Source organism: Cygnus atratus, chromosome 20 (genome assembly GCF_013377495.2).
Source record: "Cygnus atratus isolate AKBS03 ecotype Queensland, Australia chromosome 20, CAtr_DNAZoo_HiC_assembly, whole genome shotgun sequence".
In the NCBI taxonomy this organism is placed as follows: Eukaryota; Metazoa; Chordata; class Aves; order Anseriformes; family Anatidae; genus Cygnus; species Cygnus atratus.
Window position 1 is genome coordinate 10102002 of NC_066381.1, and position 26148 is coordinate 10128149.

The 26148-nt window shown below is 48.7% G+C and overlaps 1 protein-coding gene across 14 annotated transcripts in view; it reads right to left on the reverse strand.

The window, feature by feature from the left end:
• The window catches only part of ACACA (acetyl-CoA carboxylase alpha), a 131256-nt gene that overhangs the window by 20445 nt on the left and 84663 nt on the right, over positions 1–26148 (reverse strand). For all 14 annotated transcript variants that reach the window (XM_035561176.2, XM_035561171.2, XM_035561178.2 and 11 more), the window contains 8 exons: positions 21225–21494; positions 20792–20889; positions 19908–20028; positions 19361–19471; positions 6740–6883; positions 5840–5960; positions 3156–3252; positions 473–569 (listed from right to left, as the gene is read on the reverse strand). In XM_035561176.2, coding sequence (XP_035417069.1) covers positions 473–569; positions 3156–3252; positions 5840–5960; positions 6740–6883; positions 19361–19471; positions 19908–20028; positions 20792–20889; positions 21225–21494 — 1059 coding nt within the window. The remainder of the gene's footprint in view (positions 1–472; positions 570–3155; positions 3253–5839; positions 5961–6739; positions 6884–19360; positions 19472–19907; positions 20029–20791; positions 20890–21224; positions 21495–26148) is intronic.

Sequence of the window (26148 nt, forward strand, 5' to 3'; positions counted from 1 at the left end):
GGAGTGTTACCGCTGATTTACCTAGGAAGAGATGATACGGGAAGCCTGACACTGTGACTGCTGCAAGAATGGGAAGGAGTGAGAGAAAAGGACATGCATAGGAGAAGACACAGAAGAGACGATGTAGGAGGTAGGGCCACAGCTGTGAAATCAGGCAGGAGAAAAGCAAAATGTCAAAGCAGCAAGAGCATGAAACAATCCGGTCACAGCAAGAGAACAGGGAAATGATTTTTGCTTGCCAGATCTCCCAGGCCCTACGCCCTGCATCGCAGCAGGCTCACAACAGAGGTAGGACTTCTGGGGAAGGCAACCCCCGAGCCAAGAGCCTCCAGCCACTGCCACGTACCGGCACCCACGCGAGGAAGGCCTGTATTTTTTGTGCCACTGCCGAGACCAAAAAATCCCACCAAAACAAACGCTTTTCTCACGTTTTCAGAGCACAAACAACCAAGCGAGCAGGCGCTCAACCTACCTTGGCCTCTGAGTCCAGGTTTGCGGGGTCGGCGGGGATACTCAGCTCCACTGTCCTCGTTTCTACAGCAACAACTCCTACAGGTATTCCTCCCAGCCTGCCAGCACCGAAACAAATCAAAATTCATACTTTTACTGTTACACAACTAGACCATTTTTCCAATTTGCATCAAAATACCCAAAAAAGACAAATAACGCATGCTAATGGGGGAGGGAGAAGCACTATGGCCTTTTTGAAGAGTTTAGGCATGTGGCTGGATCGTTTCAGAGCTCAATGTATAGTTCTCAAAGCAAAGCCTACTTCTGAACACTAACACACACCTCTCTACGAATTAAATAGAATAAACCGAAGCCTAAGCTTTGAATGAAACAGCTACAAATGCACCTCTCCTCACCCAGCATCACACAGATGTTGATGCTGCCGGTCTTACCCAGGACAAAAGGGAAGACCCAAGGCTTCCCAAGCCCTGCTTTTGCAGGCGCTGCCAGCTGATGAAACGCACCCGCAGGCTGCACGCCCAAGCAACGCAGGCGTCTCAGCCGTGCCAAACCTCTCCTGCCTATAAAACTCCCGGGTGGCTTGGCTGAACGACGGGTAAAAGGGAAAAGGTTTGGGTTTGCCTGTCTGCCTCCCCGCTGCCCCTTGGCCGCTGGATGCTGCGAGGCGAGGCTGGGAGGTCGGCACCGGGGAGCCCCGGAGCTCTTCCCGCAGCACCCACGCAGCAGTCACCTGGCCCCGGTGACAGCCCTTGTCCCAGGCAGTCCCTGCAGGGCTGAGGAGCTCTCGGCAGCCACCCCGGGCTGGTGACACGCTGCAGGCAGACAGCGCGACACGGCCTGCGTGCACCAGGGGCTTGGAAATATTCCCATTCGCTATGATTAAGGGTCTGCCCAGAACCCCGTAATTGCAGAAGCCGTCTTAAATCGGTAACTTATAACTTGTGTATTAGGGCCCATGTGACCTAATAAAGAACATCTTTATCCAAGTATTACAGTTATTTATTGAACTTGAAAACAGCTCAAAACAACTTCTGTTTTCCATTATACTTCATATAAATTTTATCAGGCTAGCACATGAAGATGCTACATCTTGTTTTATAGTGTGTCCCTGGACAAGTTGCCATAGAATAATAAAAGACAATTTACAGCCAACAGCACACATATTCCAAACATACATACAAAAGATGAGTTTTGGCAGCACTTACAGTAACAATCCCAGAAGAATACATTCATATTTGTTTTTTCCAAGTGCCACTGCTTTTGAAAGAAGTCAGCTTCATTTGTATTCTATGTACTTGTGTGTGAGAGTCCAGAGCAACTCAGAATTTGTCAGAAGAAAGGAACTGCAAGTGAAGCCGAGCAGAGGCCTGGACAGAGACCTTCTAGCTTTGCCAAATCACTGATTATTTTTTTACCTGGTGTACTTCTTAACCTAAAAGCCTTTAAATGGTTGGAGTATCTTGTGAGATAACACTTCGGTGTGGTACAGATGGCAGATAAAAATACTGAAGTGTATCAAAAGGGCACAGGAACACCCAAGGTTACGTGCTGCAATTAGGAGGGGAGCCAGCAGGTATTTTAGACTCCTTTCAACAATGTATAAAGGCAGACAATATTCAGAGAGGAAAGGATCTCCAGGGGTAACAGCACTCAGACCCCTGGGACCAGCAGCGCTCAGAGACAACATCTGAAGAAAAGAGCAACAGAGGGGCATGTTGCTGAGCACACCCCTGTATCTGGAAGCCTCTGTCAGAAACAGAGGCCTTTCCTTGGTGTTAACGGAGCTCTTGATGGCCTTTTTAGAGATGTCCAGATAGACACAATCCTTGTAGATGTCACACATGAGCTCTAGAGAATGTCATAAGCATTGCTATTTCCCAGCACGAGCTCTGTCTCCTTCATTTTGGATGACTACGTAGAGCTGTGGCTTTATTAAAGAGTCCAAAAGAGAAACGGGAGCCTGCAGTGCCAAATATTCCGGGGTTGCTTGTGCTACCAACGCAACGGAGCTAAGAGGCAGCACTGATTCACAGCTGCACTGGCTCGGAGCCTAGCTGGCCAGCCCTGTCGCGATGTGTCTCAGGAGCAGCCGTGTCTTGCCCTGTCTGCCACCGAATCCTCTGGTAATCAAAGGCGGCATCACCTGGGACACCCCGGTACTTTGGTCAGTTCCTGAGTTAGCTCAGGTCTCCGGAGCTGCACAGCTCATTAGGATCAGGTGTGGTGGGTGGTGGTTTGGAAAATGCTGCAAGTTATTCCATGCAAATCTCAATGTTAAGCTCTTCCTTTCCAGAGTTTCTTGCAATTTGTTCTAGTTTTAGCTGAACTTTTCTTGCAAGTCAAGTGTGACTGCAGAACAATAAACTGTGTAACACACCTTCAATTAACAGCTGCAAAAAGGCCTCACTATGTGACCATGCACCTAGAGAAGCGGGTATTGTCTGCTATAATTTTTAACAATCTCTCTCTTTTTGGCTTTTGTGCACATTAGAGCTGTCACTTCCAAGCAAAACAGAAGAAATGATCAGTCCATGCTTCATTCACGTGGTAAAGAAGTAAAAGTAAGGCATCCAATTCAAGTAATGACTTATTTTTACTAGCAGTTTTGAAATGAGGTTCTAGAAAAATGCAAAGCACGATGAAGACATGTTTCCTACAAACGTCTAAAATGTCTCAGCATTTACCTTGCTCTGCCAACCACAACTGTCTGGGCCCAGGGCTGCATGATCTCCAGGAAGGAGCCATTGTCAAAGAAACCACTCAGCCATTGTCCTTTTTGACCTGAAAGGGAGGGAAAAAAGGAAATATCAGATGAGGGAGGAGGAAAGGAAGGAAGAAGAGAGAACATAAAAGGACCAACTGAAACTTGTTTAAAATGCCAACTGGAGAACATGGAACTGTCTTTTTATTTATTTAGTTAGTTTTAAACAGATTATAATACAAGGGAACATTAGACAGCTGAGCGTTTGTCTGCCTTCAGCCATCATGTCTTATTTCATTTGCTAGTCTACATAAAGACAGTCATTTATCAGCAAAAGCATCATTTATTGTTAAACGATGGGGTTCGGATAGCAGAGGGACTTCGCATGCTTTTAAATAAATAGCTGCTTTTTTCGAGACGCAACAAACATTTGTCAAAAGGCAGCAAAGTCATTAAAGATGTTTTTCAAAATGCCTATTTCTGTCCTAAAACTTGGCTCACATTTTTCCCTCGATTCTGCCTCATATTTCTTTTAACAAAAGAATGCTGAAGAAATTCAGGACCTAAATGTAAAACGTCTGAGATACTTGAAAACTAGACACCCCGTCTGAGAGGGTTTCACACAGCCTTTGACAAAAATTAAACAGAAGTAGTTGGTACTGGAAGCCTGCCTGCTCTGCGAAAGCCACCAGCTGATGCTGTAGGTGTCACGGCGCCGGATCAGGCCATGCTCTCAGACCTTGCACTTGCCCACGGAAGGCAGCGACTTCGCAGCACTTCCAGGGGAGCAAACCTCTCCCGAACAGCACTCACCGAGGTGGCTGAGCAGCCCTAAGGGGAACAAACTTCTCCCGACTCTTGCAGACAATCAGCTTCCATCCTGAAGCGTGACGGCTTGGCTACCCTGGTCATACTAACCGTGAATTGGTTACCCTGGTCATACTATGAACTAGTATTATTTTCCCTTTATAAAGCAATGGTGTCAGCCTTGGGGTTCCCTCCTGCCCCAGAGGCATTGCAGCAGAGGTGCTGACACCCACATGTGACACCAGCTCTGTTGACTAACAATCTGCACACGTTTCTGCAAATAAAACCCTGGGGTGACAACTATCCCCCCAGGGAGCAGGGGCGCAAATTACACTGTACTTCTCTTCCATCCGGGCTGGTTGCTGACGCTGATTTGGGGTGTGACAAATAAAAGGGGGGACCTGCAGGCAGCTCTCTGCAGTCCTCCCGGCAGTCTGAGCCGTATATCCCACAGACAAGTCATCGAGGTGGGACCCAGACAGCTACAAAAATCACAACCTTCTTTGGGCATACGCTTTTCTCTAGGACTTCATGAAACTTCTGCCAAAAAAAAAAAAAATCTCCCAGCTTTCCCCCTTGGCACGCAGCTTCTGAGGAATGCTTTAATCTGAACAAGCACCTCTGCTTCTGCAAACCCAAGTCCAAAACCAATTAAAAGTGGAGATCCAAGCAAGCTAACCTCTGCTGACTTAAACAGGATGGAGAGTGTTTTATCAAGACCAAACTTGTAATTACTGTGTTCTACATTCCTTGCCTCTGTGGCCCCACTGTAAAATGTGACCATCCATTTCAAAATTATCTCTTTATCGTGAGCCCAAAGCTGATCGTTTAGATTCTGGCCTCGTGTCGGGCGTCAGTTTGAAGAATATCACGGCAATATCTCCTCTAATAAATGGCTTTAACTTTTCACCTAGGAGATATCTGCTTTAACTTATCACAGGGAATCATCTGCTTTCCTTAACGCTTCCACTAAATTAAAATCTGAAGTCACTCGATTTGGAAGCCAGCGTTTGCTGCACTCAGACAGCTGGATGAATTACATGAGAGATGATGAAAAAATATTATCCAAAACCAGAAAACTTAGTTTATCACAAATCTCATTTTAGCCCCCCAAACTCGTTAATAACGGCAGGCATAATGGTCACCCAGTTTGCAGCTTGTACATACACAGGCTGCACAACCCCAAGAGCATGTGTGGGGGCTCGATGGTTTGCAGTGTTCCCAACGTAATTATTCACCGAGCTCTGCAGGAATGCTCTGTGATTCCGCTAGCAGAAAGACTTTTCTACATGCACTTTCCTCTGAACCATACAAAAGGAAGTCTATAAAAGTAACTATTACTTGTAAATGTTCTCACGCACTCATTATTTACATGCTATTTTTATATATTATATTTAAATCTTTCAGAGCTAATTAGTTTATAAGTTCTGAAATATATTCGGATTGTAGGCCTCAGGCTTTTCTCCCCATTCCAGCCAGCTTTGTCCTTTAGGACTAGCTGCACTGGATGGGCTACCTGGCTGCTGACAGGAAAAAGAATGGAATACTTCAAGTCTGGAAGCAGATCTAGAGCATCTCAAGACACCGCAGATAGGTTCAAGCTTCAGAATGCACTTGGCTTGATTCGAAGAAAAACCCAGATCTGCGGGGTTAGCGCTCAAGGCCTCCTGCCTCATTTGCTGATGTACTTTAATTCTCTAGGCTTTGTAATTCCAATTATGCCGTGGGATACCATGAGTAATATCAACAATTTAATGCCGAAACTGGACCACTGACCAAGTAGTAACAGACAGAAATTTTTGACAAAGCCTTGACACAAGACACTTTACGACACGTCCTGACCACCAAAGGTGTACTCACTTGGATTTGGGCGGCCAGCCAGCAACCAGCGAGGATCATAGGGAGTCTTGGTAGGCATATAGTCTATGGTTCTGTCTATAGGGTCTTTGACTTTGAGGATAGGGACAGGGCTGTATACACTCTAAGGGAAAAAGAAAATATTGAAGGAAGTCACTCTCCCACCAAACACTGAGTGTAAAGCAGCTTGTCAGTCCTCTTTTCCCCACAAGTTACAACCCTGCCACACGGGATCGCGGCCTTGGCAAGAGTCTGAAGGAGCTTCCAGGGTGCTCCACACACTCTCACAACCCCTCCTTCGGCATCATCTTGCATGCATTGTACTTTCCTTGCTCTTGAACTTCAGGATTGCCAGCATTAGCAAGGGGTTGCAATTTAATTTTTAAAAGTGCCCAGGCCACCTGACTCAATCTGTGCACTCTTTCCTGAAGGAAGGTGACCTGCGTGTTCTTGTTGCTCCTTCCAGGCTGCAGAGCAGCTTACAAACATACATCAACTCCCACAAATTACTGCCTCCGAGAGGAGCTTTTAGAGCCTTTTCAGTAAGAGACAATCCACCGCTTACACCAAATACCGCTACCCAGAGCACTAAGGACAGCACACCGGGGAGGGATGTGACAATACGCGCGGCAGTGCCACGCTGCCCCTCAACCAGGTTTCTGCTGCAACTTAGGTCAAAAATGGCTTTGTAGATTTCAGTATCGTAATGCCCAACAGCATTAATCCTGACGTAGATTTCAGTACCATAATGCCCAACAGCATCAACCAAGAGCCTAAGCCATTTTGCTACAAACACGGAAAAAAAAAACACGGATTCAGAGACCCTCCCTACCCCCAAAACCCTGTGAACACAGTGAATAAATAGGTGGTGCCTCGTCGCACTGCTGCAGGGCCAGGAATTACCTTTGGCATGTAGGAAAGCCACAGCAGAATGGTGTAGACTCCTTCGAAGTCGTCGCACACGGTGCCGTGCGTCACCCCGTTGTTGTGCATTATCTGGATCCCACCCAGCTGGTTGTTGGAGGTGTAAACTTCCCGTCCAAGCACCTTTCAAAAGAAAAACGGGAAAACATCAGAGGAGGAGACGTGGCAAGGAGGTGTTGAGTAAGGAGACACGCACAAGCCCATCCCTGCGGCACGTCACGAACATGTTGACACCAAAGGACAGAGCAAACTGCTCAGCAGCCCTGCATATGGGTAAGATCTTCGGGTATGGATTTCCAGGGGAAACAACACGTGGGAAGCTGATGCAGCAGGCAGCTGTATCTCTTACCCTTCCCAGCCGGCAGCGGAGCTGACACATGAACAAGTCTCCTGAGGGCTGACCCGAGCTCAGCTCGCTAATCCACAACTGCTTCCGCTATGGGGCCTGGTGGACGGGACCCACTCAAACCTCTACTCCCGGGGAGAAAACCACCATGCTGCACGGGGATGGGTACAGCAAAGACAAAGCCCCACCGGCTCCTCGGAGAGAGCAGGAAGAATAAGGCTGACTGCTGGACTTCCAATTCTCTCGCACGGCTCCATCTCTAATCTGAGCCCAGGCACCGCAGCTCTTTTCTCATTCTCCCGCTGTCTCTTTCCATTTGCCCTCTCCCTGACTGATACACTGATCTCTCGGTCACTCGGCTTTCTGCTCCACTGAGTCCATATTACTAATAACACCTCTGCCACGGCCAGTTTACCTCATGAAGGCAGGAGCACATCATTACAAAATAAACTCATAACTTTGACATTCTAGCAAATACATGCCGTTTGTTATTTTTATGGGTTGAGTCTTTCTAACAGACAGAGGGCATTACATACCTGCTTCATTTAGATCTTAAAAACCCCTCAAACGCACACAAACAACCTGTCCTCCCCCAGCGAACAACCAGCGCAGCTCGTTTTAGGAAAAGGGGCCAGGAGAGGAGCAGCCCCGAGGCCGGGGCAGCCCCGACCCCGCAGGAGCGGTGCCCGAGCGAGTTCCCGCCGGGAGCGCTCGGGTCCTGACTCATCTCACCCACAGTGCAGGGGAACGCCACAGTTCTCAGGACTCAACCTTTGGGGCAGAAAGCAAGAAGGTGCTAAAGGGATGTGAAATCAGGAAACTGAGCTGGCTGTAAAATGACGCTGGACCCGTTAGCTTCCCTCCTGCACACCAGTTCATCACGGCTGGGTCATGGCTCTGCGCCCACCAAAAGCATCGCCTAATGCTAGCATTTGCTAAGTCCTTATTTTTTTCCCTTTGGAAGAAAAAGCCCCGTAATCTGATGTTTCACAGAACTCAGCATTTCCCAGGCACTGGGCGATCCTCGCAAAATCCCCTGTGAGACAGATGGCAGCCGAGGTTTAGATACAAAAGAGACAGAGGCACCGAAGTTGTGCCACTAGCCCAGAAATTTAGAAGTGAATACAAGCACCAGGGCTCTGCACAGAGCAGTCCCTGGCGCTGCCTCCCAAGCTCCAACACCCTCCTCTTCCTCAAACTAAGTCAGCACCACGAAGAGGCACGGCAGAAAGACAGCAGCGTAGATCTAGGCTCAAAGAAAAGGAAAGCACAGGCCTCCAGATGCCAGACACAAGTCTAGCTAAATGCTTTCCACAGAGGAAAATAAAAATAAAGAGGATTTAAACTCCCCATCTATGAACTAATGCAAACGTATGTACATGCAAAACGGGCCTCTGCTGCTGCTTATCTGGAGACACTGCAGACAGCTCAGGTTTACCACCGCTGACAGGCAATGAAAACAGCCTAATATACCGCCTGCTCTCGCCCTTAAATCCCCTTTTGGAGATCAAGATAAATATGCGGCTCCTTTTCCCGAGTGCTCCAGACATTTCAGTGAAGTGGCAGAGCATTGTGAGGGGCTGTGCAAATGAAATCCCTCTGTAGCGCCGCGCGCGCGAGTATTTACTTGTCAGTGTTTGTCAGCAGAGGCTGCGTGCTCCCGAGCCGCGTTGGGAAGTTGTGCCGCCTTCGTCTGCGTGACACGTACGTCCGGACGCGTGCGCTGCTCCTGTGCGCAGCAGGAGGGATAAGCACGGCGAGCACAGCCCTAAAGCAGAGCCTGATTACTCACAGCCCAAACGCCAAGCAAGCTGCTCCCATCCTGGTGCTAGGCCAGGGACACCACCCGGCTGGCGCTGTCCCCATGTCTTCTCCTCTCCAGGGTGATCGGAGACCCTGCCGGCTTGTTTCGCACACCCAGCTGCAGCCTGAATCGGGTGCCAGAGGTTAAAAGGCACCGAAGGGCTAAGCCAGCTTACAGACGATGATGGTTGGGCTTGAGAAAAAAATGAGCGCGATAGCTCATCCATCCAGCTCCGCTAACCACCTCCTCGCTGACCTCGGAGGACTACATTTTTAAAGGCTGACAAGTAATTCAATCTCCAATTAACAATTTTAAATGGTGCAATGCATATTGCTGTATAAATGTTTCTGCAAGAAAATATCCAAGGGTGAAAGAGAATACATCTGCCGGAGAGGCCCCGAACTGCTGCTGCAGTTAGAGGATTCGGACATTCCCAGTGAGACACGTGGCCAGCAGAGCCGCGAGTGGCTCTAGAAACGTCGCCACATCAGTTAGAGAGGGAAAGCTAGAAGCGAACTCACGGGAGGAAAGACCGCACAGGGTTACATCCTGCATCAGCTACAACCAGGATCTGACCTGTTTGAAGGGGAAACTTCACAGCCTTGAGCGTGGGCCGGCCGGGGAGGTACGCTGAGCCACAGAGCCTCGGAGGTGCCGAGCTGGAAGCAGCGTTAGCACAAGGCTTACCGAAGGCATCGGTTTAGCGACCAAACACGTGTGCAGAAGGGGTGGGTTTGCAGAGCAGCCACTGAACATCGGCATCACTTCTGTTACTGCTGCCTTCCCTCGCATCACTCCAGTGCCGGGCACTGTGCATATAGTTCCCTGTTTCTGATCCATCAGCAGCTGCTCTGACGTTTCCAAGGGAGGTGCCGGCAGGTCTCAGCAAGGAGCTCTGCCCTCTTTGGTGCCTGCAGCCTCTCCCTTGCCTCCAACAGCAACCAGGAGCAGGGCGGCAGGACGGCCACCACCCGTTCCTCTCCTGACACCAAACAGCCCCCAGCTCACTCCAGGCCCAGGATGGATTCAGATGAGCCACTCTGCTTCCCCCTCCTGTGCTCCCGAAGACAAATCTCTCAAGAGAGCAGAAAGCCGTGCATTTAAGAGGGTGCACAAGACAAAACGCCTCCTGTGTGCCTCCATCTCAGCAGAAGGATGAGGACAGCAATGAAGTGGGCAGGAGGAAACGCTAGATGTAGTGCAGCGCGTGTTAGAGCTCAGCTCAGGCCTGTAAGGACACACACTATTTTGCAGATAACACAGCCTTTGATGGCACATGCTTACAAACCACACCGGCAGTACTGCCAACATCTATTTCAGTTGGTCCTCCAAAAGCCATTCTCAGCGCTGCAGTGGGCCGCCCCGTTTTACTTTAGAGGATCTTTTGGAGAGTACAAAGGGGAGCCAGGATTCTGGCAGCCTGTTCAGCCTTTAAAAGGCCATCCTCAACAGGTTTATAGGCATGTCACACGCATATTAATCATCTCTGAGCACTCTAAGCTGCGATGAGCAGCTGCTTTTGGGGTGCTCCTTTTTAGTGACCGAGCTGCTCGTTAGCAGAGACATCCACTGCGAAGCTGGCTGGGCTGCAGGCTGGCTGGGCTCGCATGTTTCATCAAAGATGAAAGATCTGAAAAAATGACAGCAGAGGGCTTGAATGGGAATCATTATGTAACATAAGTGCTGTTATTATTCAGAGCATATCATGTGTTTATATCAAATATAAGTGCCAGATTTTTATCCAAATAATTTTAATAATTGCAATTCCCAACCCACAATTTATATTATCTGCCAGAAACCTGAAGCAGAAAAGGCACACGCATATACTATAAATAGCCTATTTTTCATAAACAGGCAGAAATGATCAGAATGAATGTCTCATCAGAAAACACAATGCAGGAACTTAAAACCTGACTGCTATTATGTGCAGCCAAGCCTCAACAGATCTTTCGGTGTTCATTTCTCGGCTCGTCCCCCCCACATATCGCATCCTTAGAGGCACAAGAGCAGCAGCAGCGAGCAGGGGAGCCCAGCGAGGACGGGTGCCAGCCGGAGCCGTGCCCGGGGCAGACCTGCTCCCGTGCCTTTAGCCTGCTGACAAGGCGATGTGAGCACAGACACCTCCTCTGCCTGGGAAGGGGCTGCAGTTCTTGCATTTCTAATCTAGGAACGTGTGCAGCTCCTACACTTTTAATTTACGAGCGTTCGGTGGGGGACCCTTCTGACTTGGGAACATATTGGCTCGGTCTAATGCTTGGAGATTATTAAAGTCAGAGCTATACTCCACTATCAAGTCTACAGATCTTTTATTTAGAAGATATGGTGCTCTAAATGCACAAAGAGCTCCCTGTCACCTTCACATTAAAGCCCCTAGTGCCTGGTAAATGGAATTATATAGCTGTCATCTCCTTTCCCCAAAGTTTTAAGAGTACAATGGGCTCATTTTTTCACACTCCATCCCAGCTTCAGAACTAAGAGACCTACTTTGTATTGATTTAAAGTCTCAGAAATAAATAAACCTGCTTCACCAATGTGATTCACAAGAAATTCATGATACACTATTGCATGATATATTTCGAGCTGTGGCTCCGGCTCTTTTTTTCCTTTGGTGAGTGATGGGGGAGGTGGGAGGTAGGGGGAGGTGGGGGGAAGCTGACAGCCTGATGGTTATTGGAGATGGCTACTGACTGCAAATCCAGAAGCAGGTCTGGCCGGTGGGCTCCTTTCCTTGCTTTAATTTGGTGAGATCAGAGGGGGAAGGGGAAGAAGCACCTGCACGTTACCTCGGAGGCAGCAGGGGAAGGCACATCCAGCTGGCCTTCTGAGGTACCTTCTGCCTGAAGATCCCAAAGCACCTTACTAATGCAGCTGGCAACATGAAACGTTGGTGGGAGGAAACAGGTTTTTCCATCTTGCAAGAATTTATAGGGATTTTTGAAAACTTCCTCTTCTGGATTGCAACAGAAAATCAAAATTTGCAATCTCGAGATCTGAGCAAGTATCAGGCAGGGTCATAATGTTTGCTTCTGACTTCTGAAATATTTATTGTAGATATTAGAAATAAAAGTTAATTCGGAATGAAAACTCAGTTGGGAAAAAAAAAAGTGCTGTTCATTTGACAAAATGAAAAATTCCAAATGAGAAATTCATCAAAACCGATACTTTTTCCTGAAGAGTTCCCCTTTCAGCGAACTGGCATTCTCAAATGAAAAATGTCTTGTCAAAAAATTCCTGCCTAGCTCTCCTTTCACGGTGTAGGGAGACCGCATGTTTTGTTCAAGGTCACTCCATCAGTCTGTGGTAAATCAAAAGGACTCAATATACTTTGCAAACTAAAATTACAGCCCCCTATTCTACATGGTCCAAGCGCTCATAAATCCCATCTGTCTCAGTTAGGGGTTCCCTGCTCAAGACACCAGCCCTATAAACGGTATTAATGATCGTCTCCATGATGCTACAGATTTTGTTTTGGTCATTCCCTTGGTCACCTTCTGAGCACGCTTTCATTCAGACACCAGCCAAGGGGACAGGCTCCAGCACAGGCTCCTCTTTCACCAGGACAACGAGACTTTGTTCACTTTGCAGCATGGTTTGGGGCTTACTCATGAGATACCCGACAATTTCCCAATGCAGTTCCTAGAGTTCCCACCCAAGCATCCAGAATGGCAGAAAATTTATCTGCAATTCACCATAGAAAAGAGCCAGAGGCAGATCCTGATACCCTCCTAGGGACAGCTCGAGAGAGGGGAGGGCACGACTGGTTATTCTGGGGCACATTTGGAAGATGCCTTCTTCCACTCAGCTCTAGTGAGATGTCAGGGACCAGAGTGAGCACACCAGTAAAAACATACCCTACAGGATCACCAGGAACTGGGATACAATTTCTGTTCCATGAAATATAAATAGGGTTTTAAACACACAGGTGTTTCTCTGGAAGGTACAGGCAGAATACGCTAAGAGGGCAGATATGCTAAGCTCCTGTTTAGTGGGAATAAATACAGCCTGCCCACACTGTACAAGCCCCATCCACGTAGATAAACTGATCAAGATCTGTATTAAAAATGATAGAAGGAGGAAGAAAAAAAAGTCAACAGAAATCTATTAGACCTTCTTCCCTAAGCAAACATAAAGGGACCGATAATGCGATGTCTGGAACGTAAATTGTCTCTAATGGGAACAATACACAAATATCACCACTTAAAGAAAGGCAATTAAAAATAAAATGTAGAAACGGAGGCTGGTGTTTGTTTACTCGCACTCGTCTGAAGCCCAGGCATCCATCCTGCTCACATTAACTTCTCGACACGGAGCGAGGACCTTCGTGTCACCAGGACTGCCCCCAGCCAGAGGCCTCTGCCCGCTGACGCCCACGGGCACCATCAGGAACAAATCCTGCCGCCCAGCACCACAGGGCTGAGCCTGCCCCTGCCATGAGCTCGGTTCTGACCTCGGCTCTCAAACCCGACTGCCTTTGCTGGGGTGTGAGCGATGGGGACCTGTGCCAAGGGGCCTCCAGCAGCACCCTGGGGTCCTGCACCGGCTCCAAGAGAGCCGAGGGAAGCAGCCCGCCCCCCAGGAGCCACCCTCGTAAGCACCCAGCGCAGCAGAGGGACCCCTCCAGCCTCCCCCAGCGCTGGAGCCGAGAGTGGGGCAGCCTTGGAGCGAGGGGAAGGGCACGATGCCCAACGCTGCTCCAGTGCCAGAACCTGGCTGGCACTGCTTAGGCCCTCTTTGATTAGCATTCCCCAACACCCCGTGCCCATACGTATCTTCCTAATAGTCTTGCTGTGCCACTACAGAAAGATTCATATCATGCATTAATAATTATAATGCTTCTTTGAATGACAGGGATGGCACTTGCTGTTCTAACTCACATGATTGCTCTCACATGATTGCTTTGATCTAATCCCAAGACTGGGAGTCATCTTGAGCAGATACTGAGCTGTCCCTGCCTCGAATCTCAAAAAAAAAAAGAGCTTTTCACATTCTGTATTTTACAGTAAAACCCACGAACAGCATCAATCTCCCCGGGCTTTTATTTATTTTTCCAGATTGTGAAACTGAAGGGTAAATATTGCCGCCTGCGATGCTGAAGATGATCGCTCACAGGAGACAGGCGGGCGGGCTGTGGGAGCTTCCTGCTCCTCGCGCCACCGAGCCTCAGACCCGAGCCGGCAGGAATAGACAAGGATATTCTCTTCTGGCCCCGTGCAAAGCGGTTGTCGGGGTGCTGGGTTTTAAATGCTGATTGTCAAAACAATCCTCGCAGCAGTTACGGTCTGGTGTATCAACAAGTCCTCGGGGCCTCACCCCCAGGCACCCGACTGGCACACACACTGCTGTGCCCTGACCCAGCTCGGTGACGCCTGCAGCGCCCGCACTGACGGGAGATGTACCCAAGAAAGGTCATTGCACATTTGCTGTTTTTAGCATTTTAAGTTTCTCAGATACTGCCATATAGCACTAGTAAACCACGAAGCCTCCACTGACCAGCTCACCTCACCGACACCTCCCTTCTAAAGCTGCTCTTCAGAAATGCCTCCTCCTCCAAAACCCAGCACTTTGCGTTGCCAGAAACTGCACTATTCATTGGGTCAACTGGCTCCTGAGCTCTGTTATACAAGCAGAAATACGGTTCAAATTAAGACCGCTTTGAGGACAAACTTCCCACAGCCCCAAGGATGGAGTTACCCAGCCTGCCACCACACCGCTGCTGGCAGGCACCTTCCAAAACACACTGCAAGTACAAAGGAACTAAGGTGCTTGGCAGCTCCCTCGGCTCTCTCCTATAGCATCACAGTTTATTTCAAGTTCATCAGTTCCTCTATGAATTCACCCAACATCTCAGGAGAGATCAAGCAGCCAAGAGGCTGCGATGTCTCCATGCCAGTCAGTGTCCGTAGCCTCTATCAATTCACCCGTGCATCTCCCAACCCTCTGCTACGTGGACTCTTTGCTCTTGACACCTCTGACTACCCTTCCCATGATCCACAGCCTCCTCCTTAAGGGGGAAACGTGCTAAACTAAAAGGAAGAACTTTGTTTTTTAGGAAAGAAGTCCTTTTGCCGCTCTCACTCACCCACACGGTCAGAGTACGGAGCACACAATGGCAAGGGAAGAACTTCAGAGAGGTACAAAAGATCTTTGGGGAGAGCAGGCAGAGTGCGACAGTTCTTGGCTTGAACCAGAGGTAGATCTCGTCCTATGGCAGCCCCCAGGTGCCACGGGGACACTCACATTCTGGGCATGAAACACTTCATGGGATGGGCGTCAGTGTGACTGACAGCCACTCTTTGCATTAAGGAAAAAGCCTTAAAGATGGGATTTCTTTCAAACACAACAGACAAGGAGGAGCAAACCAATTAAAAACAGGTCAGCAACAGCCTTGGGAACATCCTAGTGAGGACAGAATGGAAAGGCAGTCCTGGAGGCTTGAACCATGGAAGCAATGCGTAAATGGGGAGCGCTGGGCTCTGCAGCCTACTTCTGTTAGGAAGGAAACCGCTGGAAATTAGCTGGTAGGTAGGGCACGGCGGCAGCACGTCACCCGCCTCGTAGGAAACCGCGCCGCGTTCAGCTGGTGACGAGGAACGGGAGTCGAGGGAGGTGGAGGCAGGTACGGGGGTGGAAAAAGGGGGAGGCAGTGAAAGTTAAAAAAAAAAAAAATCTCTGCCTCAGCAAAAGTTTTCATTAAAATTTTAGACAAATGATCTCTGTGTCCTTCTCCCATGCTGCCTGGGGCTCCATGCTATTTCTATGCAAATAACAACCTCGTGGTTTATATCTTATTATTTCCACCGGAGCTGCGGCGACATGACCCGAGACGTGTGTGAGGTAGACAGCGAGAGAGAGAGAGGGAGAGAAAGAGAGGGAGAGGGAGGGAGGGAGATGGAGTGGCTGCTCGCTGAAGTGTGAAAAAATATTGTCAGGAGTGAGCGGCAAGAACAAAAAAAAATTGCAGGGATAACGTGTTTATTTCAGCCCCTCTCCCCATGTGAACCAGCACCTTTTAAAATTCATTGGGCATCAGGCGATCATGCACAATCCATCTGCTTTCACTTTATCATTTGCATTTCATGCCTCCTGGCTTTTGATGTGCTGATACTTTGATGCAGTCAGGAGACGCGCATTATCATTATTTCAATTTTCAGGGGGGTCAGCGGGCTCAGCACAGGCGCGCACACACGCTCGCAGGAGAGGAATGAAATGTCATTTCCACCTCTCCACCCCCTGCTGAAATGCAACGGGGAAGACAAAAGGGGTACGGATGAAATGCAGCCCCGGTGCCCCGCACGCCGAGCACCGGCCCCGCCGCAGGGCATCACACCTTTCCCTCGGCTCCCTCCCTTGCCCGTAGGTCCGGACTGCAAACAAAGACAGCTTAATCGCCAGCACGGGGAACCTCCCGGAGTTCCCCCGTCACCCAGACGGGCAGAGGGGCTGAGAATCCTTAAACCTACCTGGCTCAGCGGGCTGTGCCTCCCTCCTGACCCAGCGGCGACACGGACACAGCAAACAGCCCGCACGCCATCACCAGCCTCCGGAGCCACGCACCAGCTCCGGCTAGAAACGATCGTGACCTTGAGCTCATCTCTAAGTTACAGGCTACAGTCTGGGGCTGGCAGCTGGACCTTTCCCTCTGCACCCAAACCCTCGGGCTGGTTTTACATAATGAACGAGACCAGCAACGGATCTGCCGGCACGTAATGTTTCTCACAGTCCTCCTCCGCTCCCCTTGTAAACTGAAAAGAGCCCAATATTTCACAGGAAAATAAAAAAATCAAACAACTTTCCAGAAAAAAAAACACCACCTCACTGCTTTCTGCAAGCCTAGTTGTCTCCATTGCTGCAGAAACATTTTGGCATTGCACGCTCTCTTCTTACAGAGAGAAGACATTTTGAAGGTATGTGTGCTGGCACGAGACCACGGATAAGTTTTGTACAACATCTTTGAAGGCAGTAATTAAAATCAGGGATGAAAAAGCCCAAATCTTTGTCTCAGCCACGACCTTTCCTCAAGACCCTGCCCCTCGGGTGGGTGACCTTCCCATCGCCACCCAGGAACGCGCTGCCTTCCTGCGCAGGGCTCTTCCCAGCATCTCACCCAAGCGAGCAAGAAGCAAGGCTCAGCTGCTCCACAGAGAAAAACCACAACAGCTTTCCACCACGAGACCCTTCTGGAGCCTTATTCACGCACTGGCAAAAAAGAACAAGACGCATCACGCCTCGTGCCCAAAGGCCCTCTGCATCCCTACAAGGGAGGGCTCTGCTTAATTGGCCCCTGGCTGAGAGAGACCTGACTTCCAGCCAACAGGAAATTCAAACAAATGTCCACCTATATCCACAGGAAAAGTGTTTAAGGGTTTAGATATGAGAACAGGGAGAGAGAGTATAATCTGAAGTAGATAGTGCCTCCATCGCAGGGTGATGCAAACGTGTTAGCATTCACTGTTTGCTTCGCATCCTGCTTAAGATCTCAGCTGGAACGAGCTTGGGCATTTCAGGCTAGCACCAGAGGTCACCTCGCTCTGTCATACCTCTGGGACACAGTTATAGCTGGATCCATTCAGGAAACTCTGACCAGAACTGCAGGGATTTAAAAACAAAGATCGCGTGCACCAGCAAGACACCCCACAGCACCCAGATGTGAGGGGGGCCTCCCAGTCTCCTGCTGTTCAAGGACAGGTCAACTTGCTGTTGGGTCTGGGCTTTAGTCCTCTTACTGGGAGAGCTGGGTAAGATGCCGTAGGTTCCTCCTTTGCCTGACCTCTCAGCAGGAAGAGGTTCAGTGCCTACATAACAGTATATGCCTTTCCAACAGAGCAGGGAGGGAGAGAAAAGGGCACACGGAGTGATTCAGCCCACTGGAGTCCTCGGAACAGGATGGGCTAAGTCAGCCCCAGAAAGCTTCTCCTTCTGCCTCTGCCTTCTGACAGATGTCAGGTGCTTAATTTAGACTAAATCCTTAATTTTTAAGTGCCAAAAATTTAGTGAGATTAAACTAGTCCTACAAAAAACAAACATTCGCTCCATGGGTAAAGAGTGCAGTTAAACCTCGAAAGGGAGCAGGAGAGGAGGACTGAACAGACTGCCTGCGCCATCTGGGAAACTCTGCAGGACCCCGATCCCCAACAAATGACAGCTGGAATCAGGCAACATACTCCACTTCAGCAAGCACTAAACTGACTCAATCTCTTTTTAAAGGATGGATCTTCAAATGCCTCTTTTCCTTCCATTGATGCAGGTGTGTGTGATGTGTGTAAGAGATCTAACTGAGGGTACTGCATCCTGGAGTTGATAGGATCAATGCTTCATTCTCTGCAGAGCCCCCTTTATTCAGGGAAATAATTCAACGAGAGACTATTTTCCTTTTATCTCCCATTGTCGGGCAGGCACTCCTTGAAACGCAGCTTGCGATGAAGCACAACCACCCCAGGTGCTGGAGAGTGCCTGAGAACAAAGCTGCACAATGGGGAAGGGCACTCGCGCCCGCACAATCCCAACTCTCACGTAAACAAAGCCCTCGCTGAGAGGGACGAGAGCAGAGTCGGCTGCGAGCCGTGTCTGCGACTGACAAGGAGCCGGAGGCTGTGATATTAATAGGCTTGGGGCAGCAAGGGAGAAAAATCGCCTCTGGTGGGGGGAAAAGAAGGAAAAAAAGAAGAAAAAAAAAAAGAGCCACTTTAGCAGTGCAAGCTGTGAGTTTGCTTCCAGCCCGAGTTATTCCCCCCTGCCCTACACAGCTGAGATTTCCAGCAGGTTTGACCCCCTGAAAATCGCCGTTCACACACTCTTCCCCAGGCTGCAGTGCTTCCTCAGTGTTAACGCAAAGTTCAGGGTGGTTCTGGCCCATATATTTCAAAACACGGTCTTCCAGACACTGGTAACAACCCTGTTTCCCCTATCACAGTACACGGTGGGTGGGAGAAGATGCTGCCTGGTCAGTGGGCTTCGCTGCTTGTATCACTCAGCCACTGCATGCAGCCTATGTTAAAAGCTGTTTCTCCTTCTTCTCCTTCACCTGGTTCATGCTCAAGCCCTTATTCTGCAGCCTTGCTTGCATCCCCTGCCAATCTCCTACCAGGATGCCTGGAATAGTGGCTCTTGTCAAGCGAAACAGGCGCATGAAAGGACCGCTTTCTCACCAGGAAAAAAAAAAAAAAAAGAAAGAAAAAGAAAGAAAGAAAAAAAGATTTAGAAAAAAGAAAAAAGAGTGCAAAGTCATGAAAGTTTCCTGGATCTGGCCGGTGTCATCTCTCGTTTTGATCAGGAGGAGCCTGACCAGGGTAGGTTCAGCCTCTGGGATTCCCCTTCACAGCTCTTCTAGGAGCTAACAGCAAAAGGAACCCGCCAGAACAACAGTGGTGGCAGCTCCTTAAGTCTCAGGCAGAACTCACAGAAACAGCAACTCACTTGAGATAGCTCTGAAGACTGAAATGTAAAAACTTACCTTGTTAAGGGCTCCGCAGCCAGTCAGGATTATATGAGAGTTCTCAACCTGGATGGTCCTCTGCCCGAGCCGAACAAGGTAAGCTCCAATTCCAATCGCTCGACAAGTAACCTAAAAAAAAAAAATAAAAAAAAATCACATTGATTTCTGTCCTACCACACAGCCAAAACCTATTGATTCGAATGTCTAGATAGAACTAGTCATGTTTGTATTACAAGGTTATAAAATCTACATTGCAAAACTCCAGACCTATTGTTTTGTAAAACACATTAGCTGAACATGTGTGTATTTTATTTAAGAACAAGGAGAAGCAGTAAGTTATAGACTGAGCAGACATGAAGCCAAATGGCTGTTTTCTAAAAGTGTTCTAAATTTAGTTTGAAATGGATCCAGCCTCGTAATGGTGCAAATAGTGCTGCTCAAAGCCTACAGGAGCCAATTTACATCAACCAAAAGTCTGATCCAGATGTATCTCTGGATAGCACTACAGGATTTTTAGCTGAAATAGATGATACAGTTTGAAGAACAGAAAGCAGTGGGGGATTACCAAGTTGATGGTGATAATACTATCATAGGCTAAAGATGATTCTCCAGCAATCATGCCAGATCCTCTGAGGTTCTCTATTCCAAGTCCGTCTTCCTTCCCGATAATATCTGTTATCTTATACCTGAGGGAGACACATACAGCCTTTGAGTCACAAGGTCCAGTGATTTGCTGAACCGGTTTGCTACAACGAAAATGAAAAGTGACTAAATATCATTAAGGCTCAGAAGAATAATGTGCATAAAACCCATCCAGGACCAGTACACGAGCTCATTCTGCAGCCTCGCTGAGCACCACGAACAGCCCGATGTATGCGCAGTCAGAGCAGCGCTGCGAAGAACAAATGCCAAGGGAGAGGAATCCCATGAAAAGCACTCTGTCATTCCCCCAGGACGTGAGGAGCAGTCTGATTATAGAAAAAAAAGGGCAGGAAAGGAAGAGAATGTAGCCAAAAGGAACAAAAAAATAGGACAAGAGATTACAATGCGGCTCTTTTCTTTACTTTTTGCTTTCACGGCTTCCTTCCCCTCTAGAATGCACGGAGGCCTTGGCCTTCACTCGCAGATTCTTCTGTCCTTACTCTGGAGTCTACCAGAAAAGTAATTTTCAAAATTCCGACTGCAAGTCCCTGGGCAGGAATCGTCATCCTGCTGTTAGAGCCTTTACCACTGCAGGACCCTCGGGGACGACTTGGACCCCAGCACAGTGCCAGCACAGCACCACCTCCAGCAAGGCACTGCATGACACAGCTTTGCACTCTGCTGCTCCACGTCCTGACACCGCAGAGCTACGGCTTTCCAGCTGAAGACAAGGACATGACACACATCACCTTCTCGTACACCCGAGGATGAACAGAAAGCTTTTCATTCTGACGTGTCTGTGCCTACCTGGACTCTCCGTTGTCCTCCACATGTTCACAGTGAACTGAGTTCAGAGCACTGACTTTTTTATAGTCCTGAGGCGTCAGGTACAAGTATTTGTATCCCTGTAGGGAAAAAACAGCTTGTTCATCTCATTCCCAACGGTAGTCCCTTCCCAATCCCCAGTAACCCATCCAAGAAGAATGTTTCAAGGGAGCAGATTTTAATTTGAGAGTGATACAGACATCCTGTCTCAACCTCATTGCTCCAGCTGAGGTCAGTGAAAGCCAGGGATGCTTTCAACATTTAGCACTAATTCATTCTGGATGCCAGTCCTGCTGCCTGAGAGATCCCATACCAACTTTGGACCTAACAGTCTGGCAAACATTTCTGTTAAAAGAGGCTGTGTATAAGAAAGGTTATGTTCTGAGCTGATCCTCTTATTCCTGTGCCTCCTTACTTTGTATGGGTCATCCGGGTCTTCCCATGCAACATGGAACATGTGCCGAATCTCCTCGGCCAAGCCGATCCTGGCTCCGCTGTTGGCAGCCACGTAGATACGGGGTATGCCATGGCTTCGGGCAAGCTCTGAAGCCCTCAGGAACAGCATGTCTTCTTGAGGCCCGAAAGAACCGATCCGGTAGGTAATGTCGTTGCCAATGACAATGATATCGCGGCCTTCTGGATACTCGGGGGTCTTGAGAGTCATTTTCCAAGCTACCATCCCAATCTGCAATCAAGGAGCAGAGCACAACAAAGTCAATACACACGTCCAAGATGTGAAAGCAGGGACTTGCACAAGGGCCGCTTCCCTCATGGACGCTGCATTTCTGAATTGTCTTTGGGAGCTGCGCTACCAGCAGCTCCGACACGCGCTGCCCGCGCAGAGCACGGCTGGCAGGGCTCGAGCCTTTCACGGTCACTGGAGCACGTCCTCTCTTGCTCTCTTCCTACTCAAGACATTAACACTGGCCCTGCCTCTCCCTGCTCAGGGATTTCTCACAGGCCCAAGCCGCAGTCTGCGAACGCCCCTCTCGCAGGGCGCTGTGTTCCTGCAGAGCCCACGGGTGCAGTGGATGTCCTGCACAGAGCTCCCAACCTTCTGCCCAGGTGTCACCTCAGAGCCCCAGCACCCTGCTTCTCTCTAACCCTGCCCTCAGTTAATAACCCTTTCATTTCATAGCTACCCTCCCTTTATTTATTTGTCCTTTCTTTCCTCTGCCTCTTTCCCTTTTCCTTCCCAGATACTGCAGCAGTTTCTGTCCAAACCTGCCTGGATACATAATGTTTTTGCTGCATATTTTTCTTTTTTAAAACCACTGGATCATCTCTTCTGGCCCATCTTACGGAGACGAGCAGCATCCGTACCCCGCATCTCCATCTCTGAGCGGCCGCGTGTCGCTGCACTGGGGAGCTGGCCACCCTGGAAGCCATTAACGGATGGAAATCGCAGCGTCCCCTGAAAGCCACATGCATCACCCAGTCTCCGCTTGCCCAAGGATCATAAGCTCTGAGTACACATTCCTCAAGCCGATTGCACAGCCTCTGCAATCAGGAGGGCTGAAGCTCTCATTGTGGGGACTCTGAATTCTGCACATGATGAACTAAATCGGGAGGGGGAGAGGGGAGAAGCAGCAGATAGATATGTGCCATTTAATCCAAATCAAAATGGCACGATACACAGTTGAGATCCAATCAGCATCTGCAATAAGATATGCCATAATCGGCTCATTAAAAAAAATAAAAAGACGGAGGAATTAATCAAAGGGTCACTGGAAGTAAAGCAGGCAGCAATCCAAAAATACTACAGCCGGCTACTGACAGATCCCTCCCTCCCACCTCCTCTTTTGAGAGCTGAGACTGCAGGTTAGCAGAAAGACGGTGTTTCCGTTCACCTTCTCCTTGGTCTCAGTTCCATTCCCTGCTATTCTGACTGAGATGTCACATGAGATTAATTTGTTTGTTTGCTTCTGAATATTTGCAGATTTACCATTACCTCCTAGCACCCAACTGCAGTGTTTGGGAGAGGTACCGCCGCAGTCCCAAACACAGGAGCATAAATCCCTAAAGGTCAGAGGATGCCTTGCTGAAATTCCGGTATCATTGCAAAATTAAAGGGAAAAGTTTTAACATTGTAAAACAACTGGATGCAGCTGTGGTCAGACACACAGACCAAAAGCTACTCAGTACAGAGACCAGGGGGCACGCGGACAGCTGGTCCAGAGTCTAGAAGAGCAACCTAATTCATCCCAAATAAGCCTATATAGCCAGAGAGGTTTCTTGGACTTCTGCTTCTCTATTACTGGACTTTTTCATAGCAGAAAAAGAAAGACCAGAGGTGAAAAAGGGAGAAGAAACATAAGCTTTGTCCTTCCGACCTAACTGCTGCAGGAAAAGAGATGCCGGGGGCTGCACATTGCGTCTCTGACCTGACTCTCAACTAGGGGCAAGCTCGCAATTAGACACAGCAGGTCAAAGAAGTCTGCAGCTCCAAAGTCAAAGGTTTCAAGATTAGCCTCTGAGAGACAGAGGGTGCCCACCTACACCCTGCCGCCTATCACAGCTCATCTCGTCGCTGTTTTGCAGGCTTATTTTCTCTCTGCCATAACTAAAACCCCAAAGTGGGCCCTAACGAAATCTTTCTGATAGCATCTCAGAAAACAGTTTTAGTTATTGACAGAAACCCACAGGGGTAATATTCTCTTTAAAACTGCACCGTAAACTCACACAGAACGCTGATTTCCAGGTTTTTGTCCAAGCAGCCACCTCCTTACAGCCACGCCGAGCTCAGCCAGGAGCACACCGGGAAGCTTCAAGCACCAGCAGCCGAACACAAGCCACGAGCAACAAGAGAAATACTCGGGCTTTGTATTCGCTAAATACTTGTCACTGCAGTGAAGATAGGAAGGCACAAAGACATTGCCAGAAACCTGCACAATGACCGCAGCATAGCGCAAGGGAAATACCAGCGTCCTCCGTTCACACGAGGCAGCTGAATTAACGCCTGCCCCAGGTCCTAGGGGACTCGTGACCAAGCTCAGTGAGTGTCCAGGGCCGGCCCCACCGCTGTCTCTACCCGTCCTGATGTAAGAGATTTTCTTCACTTTCACCACCCTGATGAGTTTTGACATTAGTACAGAAAACAGACAAATTAAAAGCATTTCCTATTTAGAAAAATCACATTATAACGGAGGTCTTGCAATAGCTCCCTAGACTGAGATTATGCGTCCTCTCATAAATAAAATCCTTTCTGTTAATTCTCATTAGCAGACTAAGAAAAACTGCCCATCCAGGGCACAGCAAACACAAACTCCTGAAAATAGTTTATGACTGATAAATATGGAACAACCTTATTCTGCTTCAGAAAAGAAAAAAAAAAAACACAAAGCACATCACTTTATTAACTCGTGTGTCTTTTTGTACAGAGCTGGCTTTGTGCCATTTACCCAGTAACAAAAATCACAGGGCACAGCTCAGGATTTTTTTGGTACGAACAATTTAGGTTCTGTTCAAATTTGTGGGTAGAGGAGGACAGCTTTCCATCGCAGGAAAAAAAAAACACGAGATTCTTAAGTTAACGGCAGCATGCCAAAAACTGGAGAGTTCACAGGTTAATTAGACAGGCTGAGCTAATCACCTAAGAGCGCCGTCGGAACAATAAAGGGTAACGGTAAGCGGCAGGGGCTTCAAGCCGGGCGCTTTCAAGAGCCAGCACAGTTTGGGAGTGCTCCTCCTGCCACAGCTCTATTCCCAGCACGCCCGGGAATGAAGAAGAGAGGGAGGAAAAAATAAAAGCAGGACCCGTCTTATTTAACTGTTTTTATGTTGGCAAAATGATTTGTGCCACAGTATTTCCATAAGAAGTGGGACCATTATTCTCCTGTAGGAACACATTTGGTTTGAAAAGTATCACTGGACAGAACGTGGAAATCAAAGCGGATGAATTATTCACAACCCCCGATCAGAAGTGATCATTATTTCTGATGTTCCGAACTGTGATTAGGATTCAGTGCTCAGATGTCATTTGCTCCCTGAATAGCACCAGCAAGGCAGGACTGCCTGACACACATACATTACACGCAAGTTTTATATATATAATTTTACACACACCTTCTCCCACTAGATCTTTGCCTTAATGCAGCCATTAACGGATAGTAAAAACATGATATTAACTAAGGTTCGTTTTCATGGCGCTCATAAACGCCGTTAGTTTGACACACAGTGTCAACACTAATCATGGCCTAAAATTAACACCAAAATTGACTTCAACATTAATTGCGCTATCGATGTGACCGGTAATACACACACTGATGCAGTTACAAATTGACTGCCAGTGGCAGCCGGGGCTGTTGACAACAGGCATCGAGGGGAATGGGGAAGCGACCGGCTGCAGGCTCCCTGCGCAAAGCAGGACGGCGCTGAGCGAAGGGAGGCCGGCGCCGTGGGGCTGCTCTGCAGGCAGCAGGAGCCCCCCAGCCTCCTCCCTGCAGGACCTGTAACTCCTGGGGAAGTGCGGCGGACATAAAACCCGACAGAAGCTGGAACAGCCCGGTCTGTGTCAGCATCTGTGCTCAAACCGGGCCGAGTGCGTGGTTTTTTTCTCTCACAGCTTCAGGTACTTTATGCCATGCTTCGTTTTATTTGTTCACCTCCAGATTTGGAGAGCCGGATGTGGGCCTCAAAGAACCTCGAAGTAGGACAGCTGAACCTAAAGAACCCTGGCACAAAACGCTGTCTGGTTCCCATTCTGCTGCAGCCATGCCCTATGTTTTACATGCTAGAAATATACATAAAATGTAAGTACAGCTGTACGCCAATACGTATTATGTGCTAAAGTTACAACAAGAGAGGAAATGCAACAACTGTGGAGCCTGGCCCTGGGAGCGCCACAGCTGAACATGAACAAAACCCCATTCCTGCTGCCGTGCACCCACACTGTGACGCTGGCAGGGCACAGGAACGCGTGCTGTTTTCCCCCTAACCAACCTCTGCCTATTCAGAAGCTAAACCAGTGTCCGCTGACCCCAGAAGGCTGATCACTGCTGCAGAGCACTGGAACGAGGTGTGTTTTATTAGGGGATCAAACACGTCCCCAGAAATGTTACTCGATGCGGCCCTAACAAGTTTTGTATTTCACCATTTGAGCCTGATGCCCACAACTTCATATCTGGAATACAGCCTCTCTGCACTTACACATGCCCAAAAGCTGTAAAATTTTATTTTCAACACGGACCAGCTCCCAGAAGGAGGGCACGATGGGCTGCCAGAGGCCTTCAGACTTCGTGCCTTGATAGAGAGGGGATGCCAAAGCCCAGGATTGCTCCGCTCTCTCCTTGGCTCTGAGGAAGGCGGCACTCAGCAGCCCGAGCGGCGGCCGCAGGAGG